The sequence below is a fragment of the Aptenodytes patagonicus genome, chromosome 1 (assembly GCF_965638725.1).
Source record: "Aptenodytes patagonicus chromosome 1, bAptPat1.pri.cur, whole genome shotgun sequence".
NCBI classification, from domain to species: Eukaryota; Metazoa; Chordata; class Aves; order Sphenisciformes; family Spheniscidae; genus Aptenodytes; species Aptenodytes patagonicus.
This window is the reverse complement of record NC_134949.1, coordinates 133,004,272-133,029,405: the sequence shown is the minus strand read 5'-3', so window position 1 is coordinate 133,029,405 and position 25,134 is coordinate 133,004,272. Positions and strand designations below refer to the sequence as shown.

The following is a 25,134-nucleotide window of genomic DNA, read 5'->3' as shown; positions in this document are numbered from 1 at the left end:
TAGTATAGAATGATGGTGCATATTTAAGACGTAATATATAGGCTTTGATTCAACTTTACTGAAGACTTTCATGAATCTAGAATATATTAATTAAATATGAGTATGTATGAACAAAAAAAAAAGATCTCTGTATTCAGACAGCCTGTGTAGCAATTTTGGTGCCAAAATCTGAAATTTACAGAAATAGCGAGCACTTCTAAATTTCTCTTGTACATATGGACAATCAATGCTTGTCAGTCTACATTTGAACTTGTTTAAACTTGGACTTTGAAAGCACTTTGACAAGCTAATACAAACTAACAGACATATATACGAGTACTTTCTCCTACATTGACTCTTTCTCTGAGATCTGAGAGATTGCCTTCCTTTCGATATATTGCAAACTCGGGACTCTGAAGCACTGCTTCTGAGCGGGTCATCCAGCTGTGGAGCTCTGTTGTATCCGAGTCAAACCTGAGAGACAGAGAAGTGCAATAAGACATTTCATTTCCACAAAGTTTCTGAAAATAGCATTGACAATAAACATGTTTAACTGGTTGTTTAAACAAGTGAATAAGCAGCAATTTCTCTCAGCAAAAGACAGTTTTAAACCTCCCATATTTCATTAGATAGCTCATAAAACTATTCACTCTAAAATTTGGAAACATAGAAATACTTTTTCATTTTGAAGGCCGTGATTTGACAGCTGAACAGATGCAACAATTTTCACAAAAAGGACTCTAATTTTACAAGCTGATGTTTTTGGAAGACATGAAACAAGTGGCTCTCACAGGGAAGAAAGTGTATCACAGGTCCTGTTGGCTCAGCTGAGGATGTAAGGCCTACCTGGCTCACCAAATGCAGCTTTCATACCTGTAAGATTTCTGTTCCAGCTTGTGCTGATGATACTACGCAGGATATTCAAGCAGGAACTTTGACCATTAGACAAGAGTCTCTTCAAATCGACTCAAATTTATTGCAGAACGTAACTACTAATCAACAGTAGATTATAATTTTCCTACAGCTAAAACTTTAGAAACTGCAAATTAAGATTTCCAACTCTCTGCATACACTATTTAACTAGTTTTTACTGTACAGCCTTTTTTCTCACAGTCTGGATTCTCTCATCAACTCCTTAAAAACTGATCTTAATTTTTGTTTCCTATACAGAAGGTAGCAGTTCAAAATGAAGGTTACCGTATGCAGATATATAAATTGCTGATGTGTAGAAAAATCAAACTGTGATTCAGTATCTAATGTAGTTTTTGAAACAAGAGGCTTGAGACAATTTTTTTTTCTCAGTTGTGCTAAACTGAATTCTTGATTGCATTTCTTTATTGCACTATATGTTCTTATATTTATATCTAGTTTATAACTGATTTTCCTTTTGCAGGAATACAATGAAAGCAATAGAACAGAAAGACCTAGAAAAAAAGAATCAGCTGTATCTTTCAGTTTGCTTTGCAAATATAGGTTGTATCATTTACATACAATTGAAAATCTACTAAAAACAAGAACTTGAATGACAATTATATCTTTGGAGGATTTAATTCTTTTATAACAATATACTCCATATATAAAAGAACTAAAATACAAGGATGTAAGGTAAAATCAGGTGCTACAGAAATCTACACATACAGAAATGAAAACTGAATACAAGTAAGAGTCCCGTGTTAGATCTAGTATCTATGCCTCCCTTTTTTTCCTTCTCCATTGTGATTTTTGTGACTCCATTTAACAACACAGTGTGAAAGACTGAGTAATAAATAATGAAAGCAGAAGAAAGAAGAATCGCACACTGTCTTAATCCCAGCCCAATATACTATATTCAAATTATAAAACCTTAGGAATAATGTCGATAAAGCAATTCCAAATAATATTATTTGAACACTCATTAAAGGAGAAAAAATATGATTGTGAAGTAATGAAAGGTGCAGAAATCTTCATTTTATACAGCATTGTAAGTTCAGAGGTGGAAGACAAAAGAAAATTCCCAGATGGTTCAGGCAATCTCTGTGCTGGTACCAGATTCTAATCCCCAAAATCGAACTGCACTGCCAGTTAAGAGCTTCCTACCTTAGCTTTATTTCTGATCCTACATGACATTAAATCAACTGTAATTCTTGAAATACAATGTTATCCTCTATTCTGCATATAATAACTGCACGTTTAATAAATGTTCTCATGAAATTTTAAGACTAGGAGACAGCAAAACTATGAAATCCAGTATTCCCACATAAAACTGGAATACTGTGTATTCAACAAGGTGCAAGCACTAACTGCGTATCTAATCCCACTGATTTCAGCAGGAGAATCATGAAAGCATGTTTTCACAACTATGACTTAGGACTGTTCGACGCATCTTAAAGTAGGGAACACCCACTTTTAAAGCTAATGGACTGGATTACAACACAAAAACTAACAAATTCATAGATCTTCCTAATATCATTCTGTATATAAATTATCTATATTCAAGATCTAATGATGATTGCCACGCCTCTGCCTCATGTAAGAACAATCAGTGATGGAAGTTCTACCAAAGTAGTCCCTAGGGCAAAGTAGGGTTCTTGAAGTCCACAGTAAGGAATACATTAGGTTAGTTAAATTAGAGCAGCTGCTTAAAAACTGTTATGTCACTTGAGGATTGCTGAGCTACAGGGAAGCCCCCAAATCCAGTGTATACTTTTTTCAAAAAGACAGAGTAGTAATGCTGTACCACCCTCTGTTTCACACAAGTATCTGGTTCAGGGCTTGTCAGCAACACAGGCTGAGAAATGAGAAACAAGGGAACCTGTTTTAACAGTCAAGACAGAATTTGGTCAGCCTATAGGTTCTCAACTATATGGGACTGCCACCCTCTCCACCTTTGGTTCTTCAAACTCAGTAAGCACTGTACGAACCAGTCCCCCAAAATTAGCAGCCCAGGTTAGGAAAAGTGTTGCCACTCCCTGCTGCCAACATGCTCTCCATTCCCCACTCTCCTCGTGGTCAGCAACCTTATAGGCAAAGTACACAAGTAATGACTACTTCTTTCCCCGTACTTAAATCTATAGCTAAAGCTGGCGCTCTCGCTGCTGTCAGCTACTGTGGCAACTAAGATGTTTTATAGCACTGGCACAAAGCAGTAGTAAACTGCAGAAGACCACAGGACATCAGACATCTGATAACAACAAAGACGAGTTTACCAGTCCCTCAGTACCAATCTCCCTTGACTGCAGGCAAAATTGTATTACTTCTGTTGTTGGCTCCATTCTCAAGCTGCAGGTAAGTAGGACCACAGAGACCAACTTTCTGAAGAATAGCCTGGTATTAGCCTGATACAGGATGGAAATTGACAGAGCAAAACGTTTACCAGTGATCATTTCTTCATTTCTTAAACAAAAGGACTAAGCCCCTGCCTCTGCAACATCCTTCCTGGAAGAGGAATGGGAGAATTTGGGACAGTTTTGATAGTACAACAAAATAATCAGGAACACATCCCATGGCCCAGAGATTCATCAGATGGTGGTAAGTATTAGCCACAGCAGACAGCATCTTGACAGAACTGATCTCAGATAACGGATTGCTCCGTCACTTGCAGTTTCTTCTGGAGATAAATATAATTCCACAAACAAAGTCTCCTGCCCAAAAAAGGGCTATAAAGAGAGGACAGAAAAGGATTAAAAGACATGAAAGTTAATTCTAAGTAGCTTTTTGCAGCACATAAATATCCTTAACATAAAGACATTTTTCAATTACCTTGGGAAAAAAATATTCTCTCTCTTATGTTCAGCTCGTATAAAACCAGGAAATACAGGTAGAATATGGCATTTAATCACTCCACTATGATAATTGGACATCTTCTTTCTGAGCACAGCTGCAGTTACAAACTATATTAACTCTAGATTGATATCAAAGGATCAATACAGTCTTTAAATCTAAGTACAACAACACTTTTGACATAAAAAAGTAATGCAATATTACCTTTCTGACCCAATAAAGTTGAGTGCATGTAGAATTTGTTAAAATAAATCCATAGAAGACACTAAAACCAAATCACTTGAGACAACTACTCTAAATAATTACCTTACTTCAACATGCACGTTAGCTTGCTCCCCACCTAAAAATTCAATCTGCGGCAGAGGATTTATTCTTTATGCAGCACTCATCGTTTAGTTTTCCAATTAGTCTTTCCTTCTGCTATTCCACAAGAGAGATACTATCTTTTACTGCTCTCTCTGCCCTCTCTCTACAGGCAAGCACGTCAGCTGAGTTCAAATACAGTCTCTTCTTACTCCAGAGCATGTTTGAAAAACCATCTTTACATTTTTAATCCATGCCATTCAAATTTTCATGAAAGTCCCCCACAAATTGATTTTCTGGATCATACTAAGCCATATGTCCACCTCAGACTCCCATTCAAAACTCTCTTGCTGAGATCACCACATGTACTTGTTCAAAAATGAGTCCTTGTTCTAGCTTTCCCTTCCTTTTCTGTATTAAATACACAATAAACCTCACCTTTAAGGCATTTCACAACTCAGTTGCATTTTGTTTTTCTTTTTCCATGCATGGAATTTCTAATCCAAATACCCAGCAGAACATGACACTCAAGTCCTACTACAAGCCCCCTATCTAATCAAATACCTTCTGGAAACCACTAAGTAACAGCAAGCGTTACTTTGCTTATATTTCACAATAAAACCAAATGCAATTTTTATTAATAATCGAAGGGCTGACTGACCATAACCTTCCATCTGCACAGTATACCTTATAAAGGCATATTGTGGTTCTCACAGCCAACATCATCTAGTGAAATACAATGTTATATTTTAAACTCATAATTTTGCCTTTTTTTACACACTGCCACGGTAAGATGATGACAGTAAAGCAATCTGCATGCACCCACCTTCCACATATTATACAAACAACTTGAATGTACAAGTTCACATAGGAACACAAGTTGTGAAGTACCCTGCTGTCATGTGGCCATCACGGTGTATAATCTTTTCTCTAAATTGAATGAATTTCATCTTGAAACCGCTACTATGTTACTGCTACCATGACTAGGTTTCAGGACTTAATTCTTTCAACACATAGAAACTGCCTCACAATTTCCTTTGCTCATTTGTTTTTTCCTTCCCTCCCCAAACAAAACCACACTGGGCATGTCACCACTGCGTGTCTTGGGCAGACATAAGACCACTTGCCTACACATTGAGCTGGCAGGGAATGAATCAACTTTGATCCAAGAACCACATTACTGAACTACTGCATTTCCACAGCTGGGCTGAAATGCCCAGCTCACCAGTGGTGTTCCTCAGCCTGTAGCTCTTTGTTGCCTAGACCATGACAAAGAACAACTTTGCACTATACAATGCCCATTGGCAGAATTACTCTGTGATAAACCAATTCCCTGCTGTCCGTCTTCCTCCTGTATATTTGTAGCTGATGAGCCATTACTTGATAAATAGTCCTGTTCTCATCTCCTAATTCAACAATTTATTTGTCCTAATAAATATTTTTCCCTTCCTATTTTTTTAGTTCAGTCATTGAATAATTTTATTTCCTTTCTGAATGATATTCTGGACCTCCCTCTACACTTGTGATACTACTCAGTTTAGCCTCATCAACATTATGACCAGCACATTTCTGTAACACACCCCAAGACATCAAAGAAAATACTAGATTGATCCCAAGTGTAAATCTCCTTCAGAAACTTCACTAGTATCATCTTCTTAGCCTCACAGTTCTCCTTCTTTAGCCAACTATCCATCTTACCACTGGTAAGGTATGGTTTATAAACCATACTTTCCCCGGCTTGAGCAGCAATTCCTGAACTGTAACATGGAATGCTTTGCAGAAATTCTGATAGATCCACTGCATTTTTCATACGTAAGTAAATCACTTAAGGCTAAGGCAAATGAAAATCTAGAGGTTATTGCAGAGTATGTTCATTCACACCATTTGCCTTCAGCAAACAGCCAGTGGCTAGAGATGCAAAGCAGTTTTAAATCCAGTCATCATGCCTTCCAGTGAGTGCCAACTGGTACCACTCCTATAATACAGGAGGTAAGTTCAGACACTAAATGTTAAGAAGAATATGTATTCTCAGTGTATTCGTCACTATGCCATTTCTCACCTCACAAATAGGATAAAAGGTTAAAAGCCTTTAGGGAAGTGATCGTGCCCCTGTACTCGGCCCTGGTGAGGCCGCACCTCAAATACTGTGTTCAGTTTTGGGCCCCTCACTACAAGAAGGACGTCGAGGTGCTGGAGCGTGTCCAGAGAAGGGCAACGAGGCTGGTGAAGGGTCTGGAGAACAAGTCTTATGAGGAGCGGCTGAGGGAACTGGGGTTGTTTAGCCTGGAGAAAAGGAGGCTGAGGGGAGACGTCATCGCTCTCTACAACTACCTGAAAGGAGGTTGTAGCGAGGTGGGTGTCGGTCTCTTCTCCCAAGTGACAAGCGATAGGACAAGAGGAAATGGCCTCAAGTTGCGCCAGGGGAGGTTTAGATTGGATGTAAGGAAAAATTTCGTTACTGAAAGAGTGGTTAAATATTGGAACAGGCTGCCCAGGGAAGTGGTTGAGTCCCCATCCCTGGAGGTATTTAAAAGATGTGTAGATGAGGCGCTTAGGAACATGGTTTAGTGGGCATGGTGGTGTTGGGTTGACGGTTGGACTCGATGATCTTAGAGGTCTTTTCCAACCTTAATGATTCTATGATTCTATGATTCTAAGCCAATGAGCACTAAGACGTTATAAAGCGTCCATGTTTACAGACCTCAAGATACCCATACCTCTTCTTACACTCTAAATGAAAATGTTTATAAATGATTCCTCCTGTAAACAACAGAAAACTATCCTGTTGTGTCTCAGTCACCTTCTCCTTTCCTCTGGCACTGGCTACACAGATGCAACACTGAAACCAAGGACCACCAGGAAAATTGAAGACATGGTTTTCCTCTTTCTAGATTTGACAAGTAATGTTAGATAAAAATACAAGAGTAAAATCTGCATTTCAATAAGAGGATAAGAGTCAAACAGCCCAATGGAATTGCTGTATAAGTGCTAAACAATCAGCATTTAGTTCTGACTAATGTAATACATTGGACAGCAGTGGGCTATTTGAAACAATAGCTATCAAAAAACCACTTTGAATAAGTAATTATAATTTTTCTTTTGATATAGTTTTCTACAAAGATCCAAACTTTTCTAAGTAATGAAGCATTAGAATCCCAAATATAATAATTTTCAAAGAAATGAAGGCTACTCTCTTTTCAAAAAATTGTTAACACTTGTTAAATGAAAACAACACTAGATGGAGCAATTATCCTATTTTAACATGCCTTTCTCTTCAAGGGCATAAAGTCTCTTTCAAATTTGAAGATTAATATTATTTCCATAATAATGTTATGAGAAATAGACTTTCCTTGGAAACGTTAGGAAGCATATACAAAGTTATTTACTAAATGGCAAAGAAAGGTATCTTTGGACATTATTCAAGAACATTAATATTACAAATATGTTTAAATTAAATGTTAAACAGCTCTAACCTGTTTGCTATTTAAAAAATCTACTGAGAACAGAGTAATTTTCAGATTTTTCTATGCTACACAACTGACCTGTTTTTCCCAGAATATGTAAATACCATGAAAATGAAAATGTTACCTTGCAACCCTTTCTCCCATTTACAGGTTATTTTCATCCTAAAACTTCAGCTGTGTTACATTTATCTCTAGTCCTAATGCCTAATACATACTTTAAAGACCTTTATTATACAGCTCCGAGTATTTTTCCCTTGTCAGTTTCAAATTAATTCCTTTGGGAAAAGGAGCTTTCCTATGACCAGTAACAGAACTTAGCACATGCCTGAATTATTCTGACATTTTGAAGCATTACTTTTGAGGTAGTTTTAGATTTTTGGGGGGTGGAGGGGGAAGAAAAAATAAAAGTAATCTCCTTCTTATCTCTGCTTTGCACCACTTATGGTAAAAAGTTGCTTTAGGAGGCAAGAAAAATCAACATCTTCTTTCCCATGCATTTATGCCACAGTGAACTGGAACAATGGAAATGTGACATCCATTCCTGTGTATGCTATTGGTCTACAAGCCAAATCGCTTCTCTCAATTTCTTCAGTATAAATGGAGACTCTCACACTTCTAATCCTTCCAAAGCACTTGAAAATATAAAAATTAAAAGCATTCTAAAATGCTTGATGCTTCAATCTTAGCCATCCGTTGTTTCTCCTCAGCTAAGTAGCTGGAGCCCATACTCTTATGCAGTCCACTAATGCAATATTCACAGAGTATCCAAACTACTCTTTCTTCCTCCTTGAAACTAAGCATCTAGTAATTCACACTGCAGGTGCAGTGCATCTTTAAGACATCCTCTAGTGTTTCTAAAACATTTAGATCATAGGAAAGCAAATTTGGAGCACAAATCTTTCCAAACATGTGGCAATGGAGCCTGATGCATTTATTTCAGGCATACCCTTTTACAGCAACAAAGCTGACTAAAGCTCGAGAACAGATGAAAGAAGCTGACAAAACCTGGAAGCATATTCACCACCTCAAAAAAGCCCCAACCCCTAATGTGCCTTTCCCCCCCCCCGGTCCCAAAAATACCAGGCAAGGGTATGCAGTGTGTTGCACCGTGAGTGCAGAAAGCAGCCAACACAATCTGGTTTTGCACCTTCAGAAGCTTCTGGTAAGCATTCAATAATTGCTGGGTTTTTTAATCAAACAAAAACTAAACAGTACAGAATCATCAACTCTTAGTCATTAAGTGCTCAGGGAAGATTTTGAACATAAACACACACACATACAATATAGAATGATGTAGGAGAGGTAGGCTGAGAACCCCCATTCTCTTAGTTTATTTCAAAAACGAAAAGCTATGCGGTACTATGGCTTTGTTTGTCCTTGAGTGTAGGTACAACTAAAGATACACAAAAACCCCTGAAAGATCTTGCAGCCAACAATGGACCCAGCAAATAACTGACTGACTGGGAATACAACCATGAGGTTCTCCCAGCAAAAAAGCGTTGATGAAAAATGTGTCTAGTCACCAATGCACATAGACATTTTAGCTGAGCACCCAAATTTTAAGATGAGTTTTCTTCTCCCATTGCTATGCTTATGTTCAGTATAAATTTATTATGCTGGAGCAAGACAGCAGCATACTGTCAAATGTGTTAGTTTCTAAGACTGCATTTTTATGTTTTAATAAAAGCAGGCACAATAACCATTATTCTAAGCTGAAACTCCTTCCCCGAAGTTTCCTCTCAAAGTGTTTCTCTGAAGCTATTTATTGACTGGTCCTCCAGCTCCAGAACACCCGTTTGGACTTTCTACAGAGGAAAGGTACATAGTCTTTTTTTTGGCTGTTCAGCTAGAAATGCCAAAAAAATTATCTAAATGGAAAAAAGCTGCCTTCAGATAATACAACCATCATTCTTCCTGCTGCACAGCTGTGGACATTTTAAACATTGTTTACTTTGCACATTACCATATTGTAGGTTTACTCACAGGTATTCAGTGAACAGTCATACTGAACTAGTTCTCATACGATGGTATGATTGCATTGTTAAAACAAATCTAGTAACTCCTGCACACAAAGTAATATTCCAGCTAGTTTGACCATATTAAAACATATTAAACAATGAACTCCATTCTTCCTGCTAGAATTCAGCTTGCTTTCCTACCAGATCAAAAATAAAAATCTGATCTGTGCAGCAACAAAGAGGACTCTGATTTTAAGTATATATAAGAAACCACAACTTACTCAATTATCTAAAGTCATCCTAGACAAAGACTGAGAACTATAGATTGTTTCAAGGGTCATATCTTGACTCTTAACCAAAAGTTAAACAGAACTTACATGGTGAATGAATACCTTTTAGATAGCATAAAACATAAATCAAAACCCCTTGAAACCTAGTATGCAATGGTAAAAAAGCATTAACACTCTGTAAATTTGGTAGCAGATCTGCCAATAATATAGCTGCAAGCAATAGTAGTCTCCAATTTTATAACATATCCTATTTTCTGTACAAGGATCTATCAAATGTATATACATCCTTGTTAGTTGTAATGCTTTAGACAGACAACAGCTAAAACACTTAAAGAATTTATAATTCTCAATTTGGATAAAACGAGGTATTTCTGAACATAAACAATTCCTATAATCCAGCTAATTCCTGCCCTCTGGTAGTTTCCTCGCATGATGACTTAGAAGTCTGTAGTCTGCTGTACCCTGCCAATTTTACTTTCAGTATTAAGGCAAATCAAAGTAATACGAGCAAGAAGGAAAATATAGACTAATACTACTGTGCTGGTTTTGGCTGGGATAGAGTTAATTTTCTTCATAGTAGCTAGTATGGGGCTATGTTTTGGATTTGTGCTGAAAACAGTGTTGGTAACACAGGGATGTTTTAGTTACTGCTGAGCAGTGTTGACACAGCGTCAAGGCCTTTTCTGCTTCTCACACCACCCCAACAGCCAGTAGGCTGGGGGTGCACAAGAAGTTGGGAGGGGGCACAGCTGGGACAGCTGACCCCAACTGACCAAAGGGATATTCCATACCGTATGTCATGCTCAGTATATAAACTGAGGGGACATTCGTTTGTCTTCCCCAGTAACCATTACACGTGATGGAGCCCTGCTTTCCTGGAGATGGCTGAACACCTGCCTGCCCATGGGAAGGAGTGAATGAATTCCTTGTTTTGCTTTGCTTGCGTGCATGGTTTTTGCTTTACCTATTAAACTGTCTTTATCTCAACCCACGAGTTTTCTCGCTTTTATTCTTCTGATTCTCTCCCCCATCCCACCGGGGGGAAGTGAGCGAGCGGCTGCGTAGTGCTTAGTTGGTGGTTGGGGTTAAACCAAGACAATTACATATTTGGTAGCTGAGAAAGGAACTTTTCCTGCAAATTGGCCTCCAATTTTGTAATAATGCATAGCTATTTATAGCCAGAACTTTCTTGAAGCGTTGTAAAATATAGGTTTAAAAAAATCACCCTACTTCATTTAGTTTTAACTAAGATAATGCTTTCCTTTGTAACGGTAGACTCGCATTTCACTTCCTTATATTTACGTCAACTAAGATCATTCCTAAAACATTGTTTGGGAAAAAAAAAAAAGTGAAAAGTTATAAAATACCAGTTATTGAAACACTTTAAAATTTCAGGGGAATTTTCAATCTTAATTTTTGAATTTCAAAATTAAGAATGCCAATATTTTCAGGGCAGGGACCATGCTTTAACAGAGGTTTACTCTTCCATATAAGACAACAGGGCCTTGATCCTGTTTGAGATCTTTGCACATTACTACTGAAACATTAACAAGAGCACTAATGCTTATACTGTCTGTTAAGCAAAAACTTTGCCATCTAAGAATTCCTTGAACAAATTCAAGAATTGTGAGTCTGGTGATAGTCATCACTATGCATTATTTCGACTGCTTGGGAATATATTAGCAAAATATAACTCTCACTAATATTTAATGGTAACCTAGGATATGCAAAAAAAAATACAGATTCCAAATGAGGACTTTGGAGATTGGATTCAATTCATTCAAATTTAGCTAACGAAGTTACTTATTTAGTCTAAGCACTTTCTGTAGGAGGAGTAGTTATACAATTTAACAAAAAAGGGGTGAACCACTCTTCTTACATCATATATACAGTGTTCTTAAATAACGAGGCTAAGCTAGGAACCTTACTTTTAGAGTGGTTGAAGAGGGGTAAGATAAATCCCACTTCGGATGCCTATGTATAAACAAAGATGCCTCTAAGTATCTATTTTTTCAATGACATACTCCTTCAATTAAAAAAGAAGTCAGATTTCTCCTATTCTTGTTGTGTCTCATTCTTCTTAATAAGTTAAAGACTATTTTACAAGAAAATAACTTATCATTGAAAACACACTGAACTAAACAAAGATACTTTCTATAGAAATGAGACACCGAACGTAGTTTCACATTTCTTTTAGTCATTGAATCTGTTACCTTGGAATTCATACGTTTATCTGAATATCAAAATTTCCAAAAGAAACATTACAATGAGTGTTTGAAGTCTAGCTTCTTAGCATCTTATTCAGAAATTTATCGCTTAGGCCAATTCTACTTAAACTCGTAAGAAATTTTCTTGTGACTCTAATAAGTGTTCAGTATTAGTCTAAAATCCCTTGTCACTTGTACTTGGAGTTACACAGGAAAAAATCTGAACATAATGATACTGCACGTTTCACCAAATATTAACTCTGCCTCTGCAGAACTGTTATTTCTACTGCTGACCCACAAGCCAGAAAGAATAAAACTTGAACTTAGGCAATATCTTGAACCAGGCAATATCTGCACTACTAGTATTCTAACTATTAAAAAATTCTTTTTAAAGAATGTAAAAAGCTGAGAACTAATGGAATGCTTCTTGTCCTTCATGTTTCAAGACTATAGTCAAGTGGGACCCCCACGATGCTATACATAAGGACTTCTACTGACTACAATTACTATCACAATGGTATTGATGTAATGATTAACATTCTATACTGCAAAATAGTTGGACTAGAAGCACAAAAAAATCCACAACTCATCCTGAGTAAAGAAAGATGATAATAATCAATCGGTACCTTAATAGAGAACAGAAATATAATTTTAATCTCAAAAAAGTATACAGCAAGCTAGTGCAGTCAAATGACTATTTTTGCATTCTCATCCAAACACTATCAGCATTCTCTCGCCGTCTCTTAATGATTCTCACCTCTTCCTAATTTCTGAATCCACAAGGAGTTGCCTCTTTTTGTGGGGTGGAGGTGGTGGGAGTTCCTCTTTAGCATGCTTAACCAGGATTTGTTCTCTTGTGGTCACCATAGTTACAGTTTCCATTACAGTTGTCTGTGTTAGTGATGCCTGAGTGGTAGTGACAGCCTGCGAAATCTGTGAGAAGTATTAAAAGAGAGGTCATACATTGTTCGAAAGACTTCAGTAAAGACTGTTCGGAGTAGCAATAGAAAATAATGTGAAACTGCTCCCTTCTGATCATAGGCTGACCTTCAGAAAAAAATAATGCTCTATGCAACTCAAATCAAATTGTTTTATCTGACTCATGCTGTGTGAACAAGATATCTGCAGAAGCCAGTATCAAAATCGGAAAAGATGCTAAACAGAATGAACTTACGGTTCCCTCTAAATCATGCTGAATGAAGAAAAGAAATGAATGGTCAATTTTATGAGGGAATTGAATGATAGCAAATATATAAAATGTTACTATTGCTGTATGTTACTCTGCCTCCATTCTGAAGATTTATTCCTTGAGAAGTAATAAAGGCATGGTAACGGCACTAAATTACCAATTGCTATTTTTACCATTTATAATAATTTTCAAACTAGAATGTAATTCATCACAACCTATTTGCACAAAAGGGCAGTTAGCTTTCTGTCAGGAAATCTTAAATTAGAAAACACGCACTAGAAGGCAAATTAATTTGCATCAGCGTTATTCCATAATTAAAAAGTAATGTTAAGGGGTCATAACAGATACTAATACACATAATATGTAACACCGCAAACACTACCAATCTAATGCATTTAACTTTGCCCAGTAATACGAAAACAAAACCTTCATATAGTTCAGCTGTAGAAAAAAAAAAGGAACAACGAGAAATATTTTCTGCTCATATTTGAAATATACTGGTTGTACATGTACTGTCCGTTTATATTTGTTTCCATATAACACCAAACTACAAACTTCCCACTTAAATGTAGGCAGCTGTTCTTAAGTCCCTTAACTCAAGAGAAATGGGTCACTTCATTTTTTGGTTCTGTCAGATGATGGCTCATTTGTCAAAATGCTCTAGTTACAGCTCCAATGACCACCTCACAGTTTAGGGGCAATGAAATGGAAAATGAAAGGAAGAAGTTATACCAGAAGCAGGAAAAGCTGTGCACCAGAAGAGCCCTGCTTCTTTGCTTATTGCCAGTGTGCAAGAATTAGAAAGACTTTCCAATTCAGCGACAGAAATGCCGGTATCTAAAATTCCATGAAACTATATACACATACATAAATAATCTATTAGTTCTTGCATCAGAAACTCCGTAGAGTATTGAGTTACCTTAGTTATTGAGAGATTAGGGTTTCTATAAACATTGGAGAAGAGGCATACCGGGTAATTAACTATAACTCCTTTCCCACAATACTTTCTTATATTGAAAAAAGAGGGACAAGGAAAGGGGGATACTGTGAGCAACCAGCCTCTTCTCAGCAGGCAACACCAATAAAGCTAAAAAACCCTTGAAAAAAAACAAGTTCCTGCCAACATTGCCGAATCTGTCACACAGTCTTTAAAACAAAAAAGTTTTCCCGCTCTCTGTCCAGTCTGCCAGTGAAAGTGATGAGTAGGAAAGTCCATTACCACCGCAATTTTGGCAATCTTTCTTAAAGCAGTCAGCTATGCTTCCCCCTCAGAAATGACCAGCTGTCTAGGCTTTAGAGCAGAATCTGGACTACTCAGAAGACTAAAAAATTAAGATGCAAAGCAGATTTTTTTTTTTAATCTCTGGATTAATTATGTCAATTGGAGTAAGCTGTCTGTGAACTGCAGGGACTTAGCTAACGTATGAACTACATACATTTTTGAAAGAGAAAAACACCCAGTTGACTTTTTAATCACTACAATATTATGAATTAATACTCATTTTAGTTCCCTCAACAAGATGTATTGACTTTGATATTTTCAACTACAGAAATCATTACAATAATAAGGAAATGTTTCCATATAGTTTTATTAAAACTTTATACAGCATTCTTTTCAATTTTATTTTAAATAATTTTATTTTGGGCAGAATGGAAAAACAAATCAAAACTTCTGAGGTCTAGGGTTCTATGAAATTTGAGGATAACACCTGATGTCATCTTTCCCTGGGTTGACTCTGTAGCTAAGAACACTCCAAATAATTGCTTGCTCCTTATATATAGTTTTAGGTACAGTCTCCCCTTCCTCTTCTCACAAAATTCTTACTACACTCGGTTTTATCTAAAAAACAATGATAGGATGATGTTTTTGACACCCGAGGTCATATCCTGTCATGTTTCTATTTGCCAATCAATACCAGGGTACGGTTTACAGTGAAGAAGGCATAAAACAGAATAAACCACAGCTAGGGTGCTGTAGGAGTCATCTGCACCATACTACCAATTATACAGGAGTAATAGTTTCAGCTGGTGACTGGAAACTGTGCTTCAAAAGCAGGCAGTGCAATTATCATATGCTCAGAGCAGTCAAGTCACGACGCTGGGAGGGGGTAATGATTTACATGTCAAAACAGTAAAGAAGTATTTTTCATGCTTAGTCAATAAGAGTGGAGGTTAAATACTATATACTTCAAAAGGAGAATGGACATGTGAATTTGAAGTTCATAATTGTTCTAATTAGAGACTGGGTAGGACTAAAGGGTACTGAAGATTACGCTGCAATGTAAATCTGCAAGATGAAGTTGGTTCATATTTAAAGAGTGCATACACTTTAGAGGGTAAAGGAAAATCCCTAAAAATTCAAAGAAGTACCAAAAAGGAAGTCGCTTTTATTAGCTTCCCTGGGAAAAACAAACAAACAAACCAAAAAACAACCAACCACCTCTTAAATCTAATCACTCAAGTGGTGTGTTTCATGTATTATTCAAAGACGGTCCAAATATTGACAGTATAGTTTCCTTATCCCCCTAATTTCCTGACAAACAAATATGAATCTGAGAAGGGGTGATACAGTCTAGGCCTTTAAAGCACTAGAAAATCATACAGAAAGTGCTAAGATGACTCACAAGGCTGCACATTAAAAGGCTTTCAAAATACAGTGTTTGCCTGCAGTTTAACATCAGCAAGCTCATCTTAGAAACATGTTAAAACTCATCTCTTCTCAGAATGGACAAATTTAAATCTTTCTTTTCATCCTCTACAGGCAAACGTATGTACAATGTGTGTATAGCACTTCAATAGTTTTATGTCATTTTATTTCTCTTTTATATGGCACCCTACCTTTAATGCCATAATTTATTACTGCCTTTGGAAGTGCCCTCAGTCCTGGTAAACTCATAATTTTCCTTAACACTCACTCTTGGAGCTGTCATCTGTTCTTTGATGAAATGTATGTACGTGGGCGGGGAAGTTCAGATAAGGAATGGTGTTTTCTTTAGTTTGGGAAGGTTTTCAGTACAATTTAGTGAAGCATAATGAACTCATGAAAGGCGGGTTTAGAATTTCTAAAAGTTATGCATCTAGTCTAAGCAAGTTGCCCTTGTCCTTGTTTCCACTGTGTCATCAACAAAGGAAAGTAGACATTTTCATGATGAGGACAAACTGCTTTTTAAAAGGTATCTTTCTCACCCTTGCCATCCACTCATTTGCAGCAGAAGTTTCAGCCATGAGTTCAGATTAGATGCTTAAATCCAGCAGCAATGAATTCAGGTAAATGTGGGAGGACTCACATTCTACTTTCCGCACTTTTCCTTTAGGATGTATAACTGCTTCCTATGTCTAGTTGGAGAATCAGCTTTGAATGGAGGCTGAGGTTGTCTCTTCCATTTCATTTCTTATTTTGTTAACAATTTTATCATCTAGTGACACTTTAGTAAGAGAGGGAGGGGAAATAACTAATGACAAATGTAATTATGAATGTAGTATGAGAATTATTAATGAATAGAATAAAGTTCATTTTGAAGTCAATATCTCAGTTTGATAAATAAAATGTGCATTTTCTGATAGATTTTAGTGAAAAATGTTGTATTTGTCACCCTCTTCCAACTCCCCTCCTCCCCAGTTCCTGATTAGAGAGAATAATTAGATCTTTTAGAGGCATTTTTTGTCTTGCAATCTAAATGTGTAAATGAGCTCTGTAATGAATAAATGTATAAACCCCACTAACATTACCTGCCCTGCCTAGATAGAAACACATGGGAAAAAGTACACCATCAGTGTTCCATAGAGGACATATCTAAACTGTGTAACAATGCCTTAGGAAGCGGTCCTTCAGTTAGCACTGAATGTGCAACGTCTCCAGAATTTGAAGCAACATGCCCACAACAGCATACCAACTCTGTGCCAAGCAAAGTAGCTTCTCCTTGGAGGAAAAGCTTATCAACTGAAGTGTGCTGCTATGATAAGACAGTTACACTGTTTTGGGAATCCAAAGCACCTCCCGCCTGTGCTGCTCTATGATGTATGGATGTACAGCCCCAGGACTGCTCACTTCACGAGGAGGCTACCTTTTCTGCAATCTAAGTTCCATTTTCAAAATTAGTATCTGCTTTTAGGATCAATCAACGATCTAAATAACTCTTGAACACTTTGGAGTGACTTACTAACTTCTTCACATCACGTGACCTTAGCCATCCCAAATTAAAAATGCATCTCTGGATTTTCTTCTGTATTGAAACAACAGGTTTCCTACAGCAAATATACAAGAGTTAAATCAATTTTTCAACTGTTATAAATGCTTTGTAGCACAAACTGGTATTGCCTTCTGTTACTAAGTGAAATTGTACCCTTTCCCCATTTTCTTCTTTTCTGCTCTCCCAAACTGATTTTTCCAACTTCAGCTACACAAGAAACTGTATCACAGAGCAAACTAAAAGATTAAGGTATGAGTTGGAAGCGAGGTTATTGAGAGGTATTCAGATCACTACAGGAAGTATAGCAGCTTTCATTTAATTACCCAGATATAAGTTGGTAGAAACATTAGTATATAGCAACAAAAAAGTGCAGTATCCTCAAGGGAATTGAATCAAACTGACCAGGACTGTGAGAGGCCCTCTAGGGACAGGACAGAGGTGCATGCAGTAACATTCTGCTCCGTGTTAGCATTAAAAAGTCTTAGTGTCCATTTCCATTTCATCAGTCGTACAATGATAGCACAGAAATAACTCAATATTAATGAGATAATGGAATGGAAAAAAGTGAGCTGATTTGGGTTTAAATCCAGTAAGAAAGAGATGCTGACAGATGGTTAGGAAAAATAAATGGGTATGTTTTCGGTACTAGACCAGAGCACTGATTTTTTTTATTTGGTTTAAAAAATGGGAAACTTTAAAACCTCAATTTCTTTTTTAATATATTACAGTTAACGTAAAGGAGCTGGGCAAAATAATAGCAGATTATATTCTTTTTTCATTGGCAGTTTGGCTACAGGTATGGATTGATTTCTTTATGTTTCCAAGAAACTTCTCTTTTTATGGCATCTCTTTTCAATCTGTAAATCAGCATAACATAAGCAGAAGTAAACCAGTAACCATTATAAACTTTAACTGTTGAAAAGAAATAAAAATAATTTCTCTTTAACTAGCAAACAGTTCTTACACTAATTTCAGACTAAGTGCTATTCCACAGAGACAGCCATAAAAACAGTGCATTTGAAGTGACCAACTATTATAGGTTAAAAATAAATTAACTGGAAAGGGTATTTCTGTTATGGATTGTATCATCCCTGAAAGCATAGTTAACAACCCAAGAAAGTAATCAACACTATAAAGAGAGATCAAAAACTAAAGAGGTAAATAAAATTCTGGAAAGTTATATTACAGTTGTATTATGCTGTCCTAAAAATAAAGTATGTCTTAAGCAATCACGCAGGGAAAAAATTTAAAACAGTATGACAAACAGCACCAAAACTACTTCAAGCATTTGACTGGCAAAGGATTTGATTGTCACCAACTGTCAAAATGATGGGTTTAACAAACCTGTTTAGAATTGCTCTCCACCTTCTGCACAAGGCTATCCCAGCGCTGGGCAAAATTTTCGAGACGACTTTCCAGCTTTTGAGCCACTGCTTTATTTTTCACAGCTACAAGGAGGTCTTGGCTGAGCGACTTCAGCTTACCCATCATTTGCCTTTTCACTTCTAGATCTCCTTTTATGATCTGTTAAACAAAGTAACAGCAGGAAAACCAGTAATTCATACAGGAAAAAAAAACAACCAACCCCAAACCCAACAAACTTAGAAGAAAAATCCTAAAGAGAGCATCATAAAGAATTGAAAATGGGTAAGGGTATTTCATACAAACTCCTATACTTCCATGCTGTTGTTACTGTAAAAACTGCTGGCAGAGCTGACATAGTGGAATGGACACATTGCACTTCACAAAGCAATATAACATGACAGGTGGAGCAACTCCAGACATCACAGCATGCCTCAGGTGGCAACATAAATCAAAAAGCTAACAGCTGTGTGACATTAATAACCTTAAAACTGCACTAATGTTAACAACTATATCAACATTTCAAACAATGTTTCTTTAAAGTTTTGTTGTACTTTGTCATATATTGCATATTAAAACTCACTGGGAAAAAAACGCTTTCCAGGAAAATAACATTTGACCCCAAACCAGGATGAAAAAAAAAGAAGGCCCAACGAAAATAAGTTTGGTTTTGGCAGTATGAAGAATCATGTATTTCTCATCTTCCTCAGATCTCGGCAGGCTCTGGTTACACGGCAGTAGCCTCCCAGGGAATGGGGAAGCCTTGGGAACCCCAGGAGCTCTGCTGAGTGTGCCAAGGAAAGGGCCCTGCAGCTGGGAGCCTGGAAACTCTGTGTACAACCTCTGTGCTCTGCAAGCCTCCATACGGCTTGAACCCATAGATGCTAACGGAAAAGGAGAAATCATCAGTCTTCGCATCTCTACTGCAGTAAACTGCCAGGGCATCTTGAAACTCCTGAGATCTGTACATGCAAACCTCTCTATGAAGTAGGCTCTTCACAGATCCAAGAGTCATCCATAGCTCCAGTTCTCACCTGGGCTTATTTTTTAATGCCTTACCAGTTTACTCCATTACTTTTCATACCTTCAGCATTCGTTCTCTACACCCTAATCTGTGCTAACCATGGCCAAATTTTGAACTCTCCATGCAGCTGAGGATTGCAATCTAGTTCCCAAGGCATGAAAGGGATAATTAAACAAATATTTAGACAACGAAATTTAGTCTACATACACTTTCCTGTAGCCAAATCATCCAAAACTGTAATTTAAAACACAGCTCAGTAAAAGAAAGACTCGTAGTCTTTGTAATCAGTACTCTTTCCATTCACATGTGGTTTGAAACATCATCATTACTAATGTTAGATACAGTTAATATCGACATTTAAATTGACATGTCCCTAAGAAATAGCATCTAACACACTTTATATTTAAGAATCTGTTTGCATAGTAGCAGATCTAACAGAGGGAGCAGACTAGATGTAAAACAATTTACCATCTTAAAATTTCAAGGATTGCTATATTTGACCTTTTTTTTTTTTTGCCTACAGTGTCAGAAAAAGCTCACGTGAAAGCCACCGCATACACTGACTGAAATAATCAAAAATGGTACTCTGAAACATGATTAGCGAATTCTGAACAGCAGTGTTTTATTTCCAACCTCCACAGCTGACAACAGATGTATAATACACAAATGAGTTCAGCATCAATCCCAGACACATGGAGCACAACCAGTAAGTGAAACACTAGAAAGAGAAGGATGCTAAAACTTTCTGTGTCAAAGGTACCACTCACTACTACCTGATATGCTTTTGTGATAGCTACAGTTAACCTGTGAAAATATACTGGAGGATTCTGTTTTCACATTTCCTTACTGAAAGCCTGTCAATGTGCTACAGTAACCAACAATATACTCCAGTTTTGTTTTTTTTCCATTACAAGAATAGACCTAAAATGCTAATGAGCTAGCAACAAAATATGTAATTTACCAATCTGCAAGAGAATAAATGGTACTGTTTGCTTTATGAAATTAATTATCAAATACCTCAGACATAATTTCTGTCAAGTGCATACTGTAAACTCCAATATTGGAACATTATAAAGTGGTTTCCTTATTTGTTGGTAATGTGCTTCTACTAGTTGTTTTCTGTTTTCAAGTTTTTAATTATTGCTGTTTTTCTTTTCCTTAAACATCACCAAAAACTTTTTTTGCTCAATGTAGTATTCTAATCAGCAACATCTCCTGGAAAGTAATTGTTTGGCTGCTAAGAGATTTATTCCAGTAAAAAATGGTGTAATATCTAATTTATCTCTTCTAATAAGTAAAGAAATTTGTATTAAGTGAAACAAGAGAAAATTTAACTCTATATTAATGGAATATTTACTATAAATATATAGACCTAGATCTTGTATACCTTTGCAGTAGATCTCAACATGTTTTACGAAAAAGAGGAACACCATCACCTTCCTTTTATAGTCTGCAAAACTTAGGCACAGCACGTGAAAACAACCTACCAAGCCTGTGCCATAAATGATAGTAAAATTTCACCTCAGTCTGTCCACTTATGTTCTACATTCTCAGTGCACCACATCCTCCAGCTTAGTCCATGCTCTATGTCACCCTTCGCCTTGTCTAAGAATTCAGAGACAATTATAGTGATAGTGAACAAATGGTAGGTGGAAAATTAAAAAAAAAAACAAGTTGTTTTAAGGAAATATTTTTAGAACTAGAGCAACTACCCATCAACGTCAGAAAAAAAATGAAGAAAAGTCAGTATTAATACATGCACAAAGTAGTAAAGCCTAAACAGTTTTTCTGACCTTTAGACTAAGCAGATACAAGAAGAGAGTTAATGACAAAGGAGATAAATTTTCACATACAAATACTGAATGAATGCTCTGAAAGAAGCCATTTGAGATTAATAAAACACAAATACTTCTTGCAAAAAACAGTTTTATCTGAACAAAGATTCTTACAAATAGATATTATGGGTACAGTATACAAATTGAGAATAAATCTAACTGACTTCATATCAATTTTAACACAATGTTAGAACTGGGTGAATATTTACATTGACCAAAAATATATTTTACCCATTCGTTTCAATAACAATGAAAATGTGACTGCTAAAGCTGAGGGAAAAAAGAGGGACAGCATCTGTACTCGTTTTACATGGCAAGATTTTGACAGCAGTGGGGCTGCAAGGGTGGCTTCTATGAGAAGACACCAGGGGCTGCCCCCGTGCCAGACAGAACCAGTTCCAGATGGCTCCAAAACAGACCCACCACTGCCCAAAGCTGAGCCCATCAGTGACTCCAGTGGTGCCTCTGTGAAAATATCATTAAGAAAGGGTAAAAAACGCTGCATAGCAGCTGTGAGAGAGGAATGAGAAAAATGTGAGAGAAACAGCCCTGCAGACACCGAGGTCAGAGAAGAAAGAGGGGGAGGAGGTGCTCCAGGAGCCAGAGCAGAGATTCCCCTGCCGCTCATGGGGAAGACCATGGTGATGCAGGTTGTCCCTCTGCAGCCCATGGAGGACCCCACGCCAGAGCAGGAGCATGTGCCCAAAGGAGGCTGTGACCCAATGGGAAGCCCACGCTGGAGCAGGCTCCTGGCAGGACCTGTGGCCCTGTGGAGAGAGAGAAGCCCATTCTGGAGCAGGTTTGCTGGCAGGAACTGTGGCCCCACGGGGGACCCAGACTGGAGCAGTCTGTTCCTGAAGGACTGCACCCTGTGGAAAGGACCCATGCTGGAGCAGTCTGTGAAGAACTGCAGCCCATGGGAAGGAGACACGTTGCAGCAGCTCATGAAGGACTGTCTCCCATGGGTGGGACCCCACGCAGAGCAGGGAAACAGTGTGAAGAGGAAGTTGCAGCAGAGACAAAGCGTTATGAACTGACCGCAACCCCCCATTCCCCGTCCCCTTGCACCTCTTAGGGGGAGGAAGTAGAGAAGCTGGGAGTGAAGTTGAGCCTGGGAAGAAAGGAGGGGTGGGGGGAAGGTGTTTTAAGCTTGTTATTATTTCTCATTATCCTGCTCTGATTTGGTTGTCAATAAATTAATTAATCTTCCCCAAGTCGAGTCTGTTTTGCCTGTGACAGTAATTGGTGAGTGATCTCCCTGTCCTCATCTTGACCAATGAGCTCTTCATCTTATTTTCTGCCCCTGCCTTGCTGAGGAAGGGGAGTTAGAGAGTGGCACCTCACGGCCATCCAAGGCTAACCCACCACAGCATCATAATCTTTGGGACATCCTGAATCTCTCTTCTGTTAGATGGATTTCAAAACATTTTGTCTTCTACTGCCCAGAGTGTATCCCAACCTCCATACATTAGAGTATTCTGACACCAAATTGAATATTACATAGCTTTATTTAAAATGTTTTAACTTGCCTCCTTCTCCCAGTTTGGGAGAATCACATCTGAGAAAGAATCTACAGAGAACTAATATTAATAATGGTGAGCCTGCAGTCAAATCATTAGAAAGGATCAAATTTTGGGGAAACTCATGCTCATTTATACTAAGTCAAGTACTCAGAATTTGGGCTGCAAAAATCTGCCAGCAATCCTAAAACAGGAATCCATGTATGGAGATTTTGGTTCAGGAACAATCTCAATCTTTCTGCTTACTCAAAATCTCTATTACTGTCTGAAAATATATGCATACCGACTACCAGTTTAACAAATGTTGGTAAATGAAAGCTTACTTTTAAGCAGTAATAGTGCTTACTAACAGAAATCCTGTCTTAACTAAAATTAACAATGTATTTCCTCCCACTTGAGAAACATGAGACAAAACTACTGTGAAGACAATCATTTATTTCTGCATCAGCAAACGGTAGTTAAATCCTGATTTCTTCAGAAGTATCCTGAACTGCAAATATGCGTGAAAACTACCAGCTGCTCTTCCTTATTTTACCTTGTCTTTGTTACTATGTGATGTAATGATTAATGTGATGTAAGAGTCAACACTTTTTTCATACTGTGAACAGCATCTCAACAGACCTATTTCACTTCAGGCACTTTAGAAGGCTTAGGACCTTGTAGGAGGGTTGTAGAATTTCAAATGAACAGTCATAATGCTAAATGGTTTAATAAAATACCTTCAAAAATTTCCTTCAGGCTTGAGAGACTGAAATCTGGCTAAAGAACATGACCTTGATCTTGCCAAGTTGTGCATATAAGAAAGACAGGAAAAATAGGCTGGAAGCTCTTATGCTGTATCATGGTATCAAACCTAAAATTTTTAAGACCTAACAGGACAAACTAATACTGTAATTTCCTGCTGGAAACAGACAACTGAGGGACTGAGCTACCATTTGTTAAGAATATAAACATTTTTATATTAATAAAAGAATGTATGTTTATTGCCTCACAGAATCACCTTTACAATTCTGGAACAAGCTGGCCTAATTATAAAGGCGATTTTTCGCGACAGCTTCTCCTTTACTACATCCAAACAGATCTCTATGGCCAAAATAACATATGTCAAAAGACAGGCATGATTTGCATGTCAGGGTCAGGACACCATGATCCCATTTTTCCCTATTTCTAAAAGCCAGTCCAACAGTGGAATAATATATTCCCTGACAAGAATTTTCACGTGGGTAATGCGTTAATACAAATTCCCCATGATTCAGAGAAAACTAAAATAGTAAATCTTCATCCACAAAACTCCTGACAATTTGGCGTTGTGTGAAGGTAAAAATACATACTCACTGGAATTCAGAGATGACTGTTACTAGGTCTAAAACTCGATAGAGGAATTCCAAAAGTTGAAAATATTTTTCTGCTACAAATCAAAGAGACTAAAGAGGCAGTGTTTCTCCAGCACACCATCAACATTTAAATATCTAAACTATTGCATTATGGATCAGTTGTTTCTAAAAACATCAAAGTTACTCACGTGCAAAAAAGACTAAGTTGCTATTAATAAACCCCGCCTGTTCTGTCAAGGATGATATAATTCTTGTTGAGGTTCAGGGGGATGGAAGAATCCTTTATGTACTCTCATGTTCAAACATTCAGTTTCACGAAAGACTGTCAATGCTTTCATGAGAGTAATACTTAACAATTTAGCTGGCAACATAATTAACTTCATAAGAGTGTGTATTTATTTCATTAACCAAATTTATGAAAATACTACTAAAGGAAAGTATTTCCTTCTTAACATCATATTTCTAAGCAATTCTGAAAGGTACCCCAACTGGTTTTACCCTTAACACTTTCAAACCATTAATGGCCTCCTACTTCACAATTTGTGATAAACATTTCAGCCCCCAGTTCCTATTTCCTCCAGCAACTTGCCCAAATCCACAAGTACTAATTTATTGAATAAATCTGAATTTCTTGCCATAATTTTTTCTTCACGAAGGTACTCTAAAGCATCCTGAGTTGCCTCTAATTCATTATGCATTAATAAAAGCCTGGCATGAAGT

General features: G+C 37.3%; 1 protein-coding gene across 11 annotated transcripts in view; it reads right to left on the bottom strand.

The window, feature by feature from the left end:
- DMD (dystrophin) overlaps window positions 1–25,134 on the bottom strand; it is a 1,394,632-nt gene that overhangs the window by 812,705 nt on the left and 556,793 nt on the right. For all 11 annotated transcript variants that reach the window (XM_076355694.1, XM_076355734.1, XM_076355779.1 and 8 more), the window contains 3 exons: window positions 18,684–18,863; window positions 12,718–12,893; window positions 330–453 (listed from right to left, as the gene is read on the bottom strand). In XM_076355694.1, coding sequence (XP_076211809.1) covers window positions 330–453; window positions 12,718–12,893; window positions 18,684–18,863 — 480 coding nt within the window. The remainder of the gene's footprint in view (window positions 1–329; window positions 454–12,717; window positions 12,894–18,683; window positions 18,864–25,134) is intronic.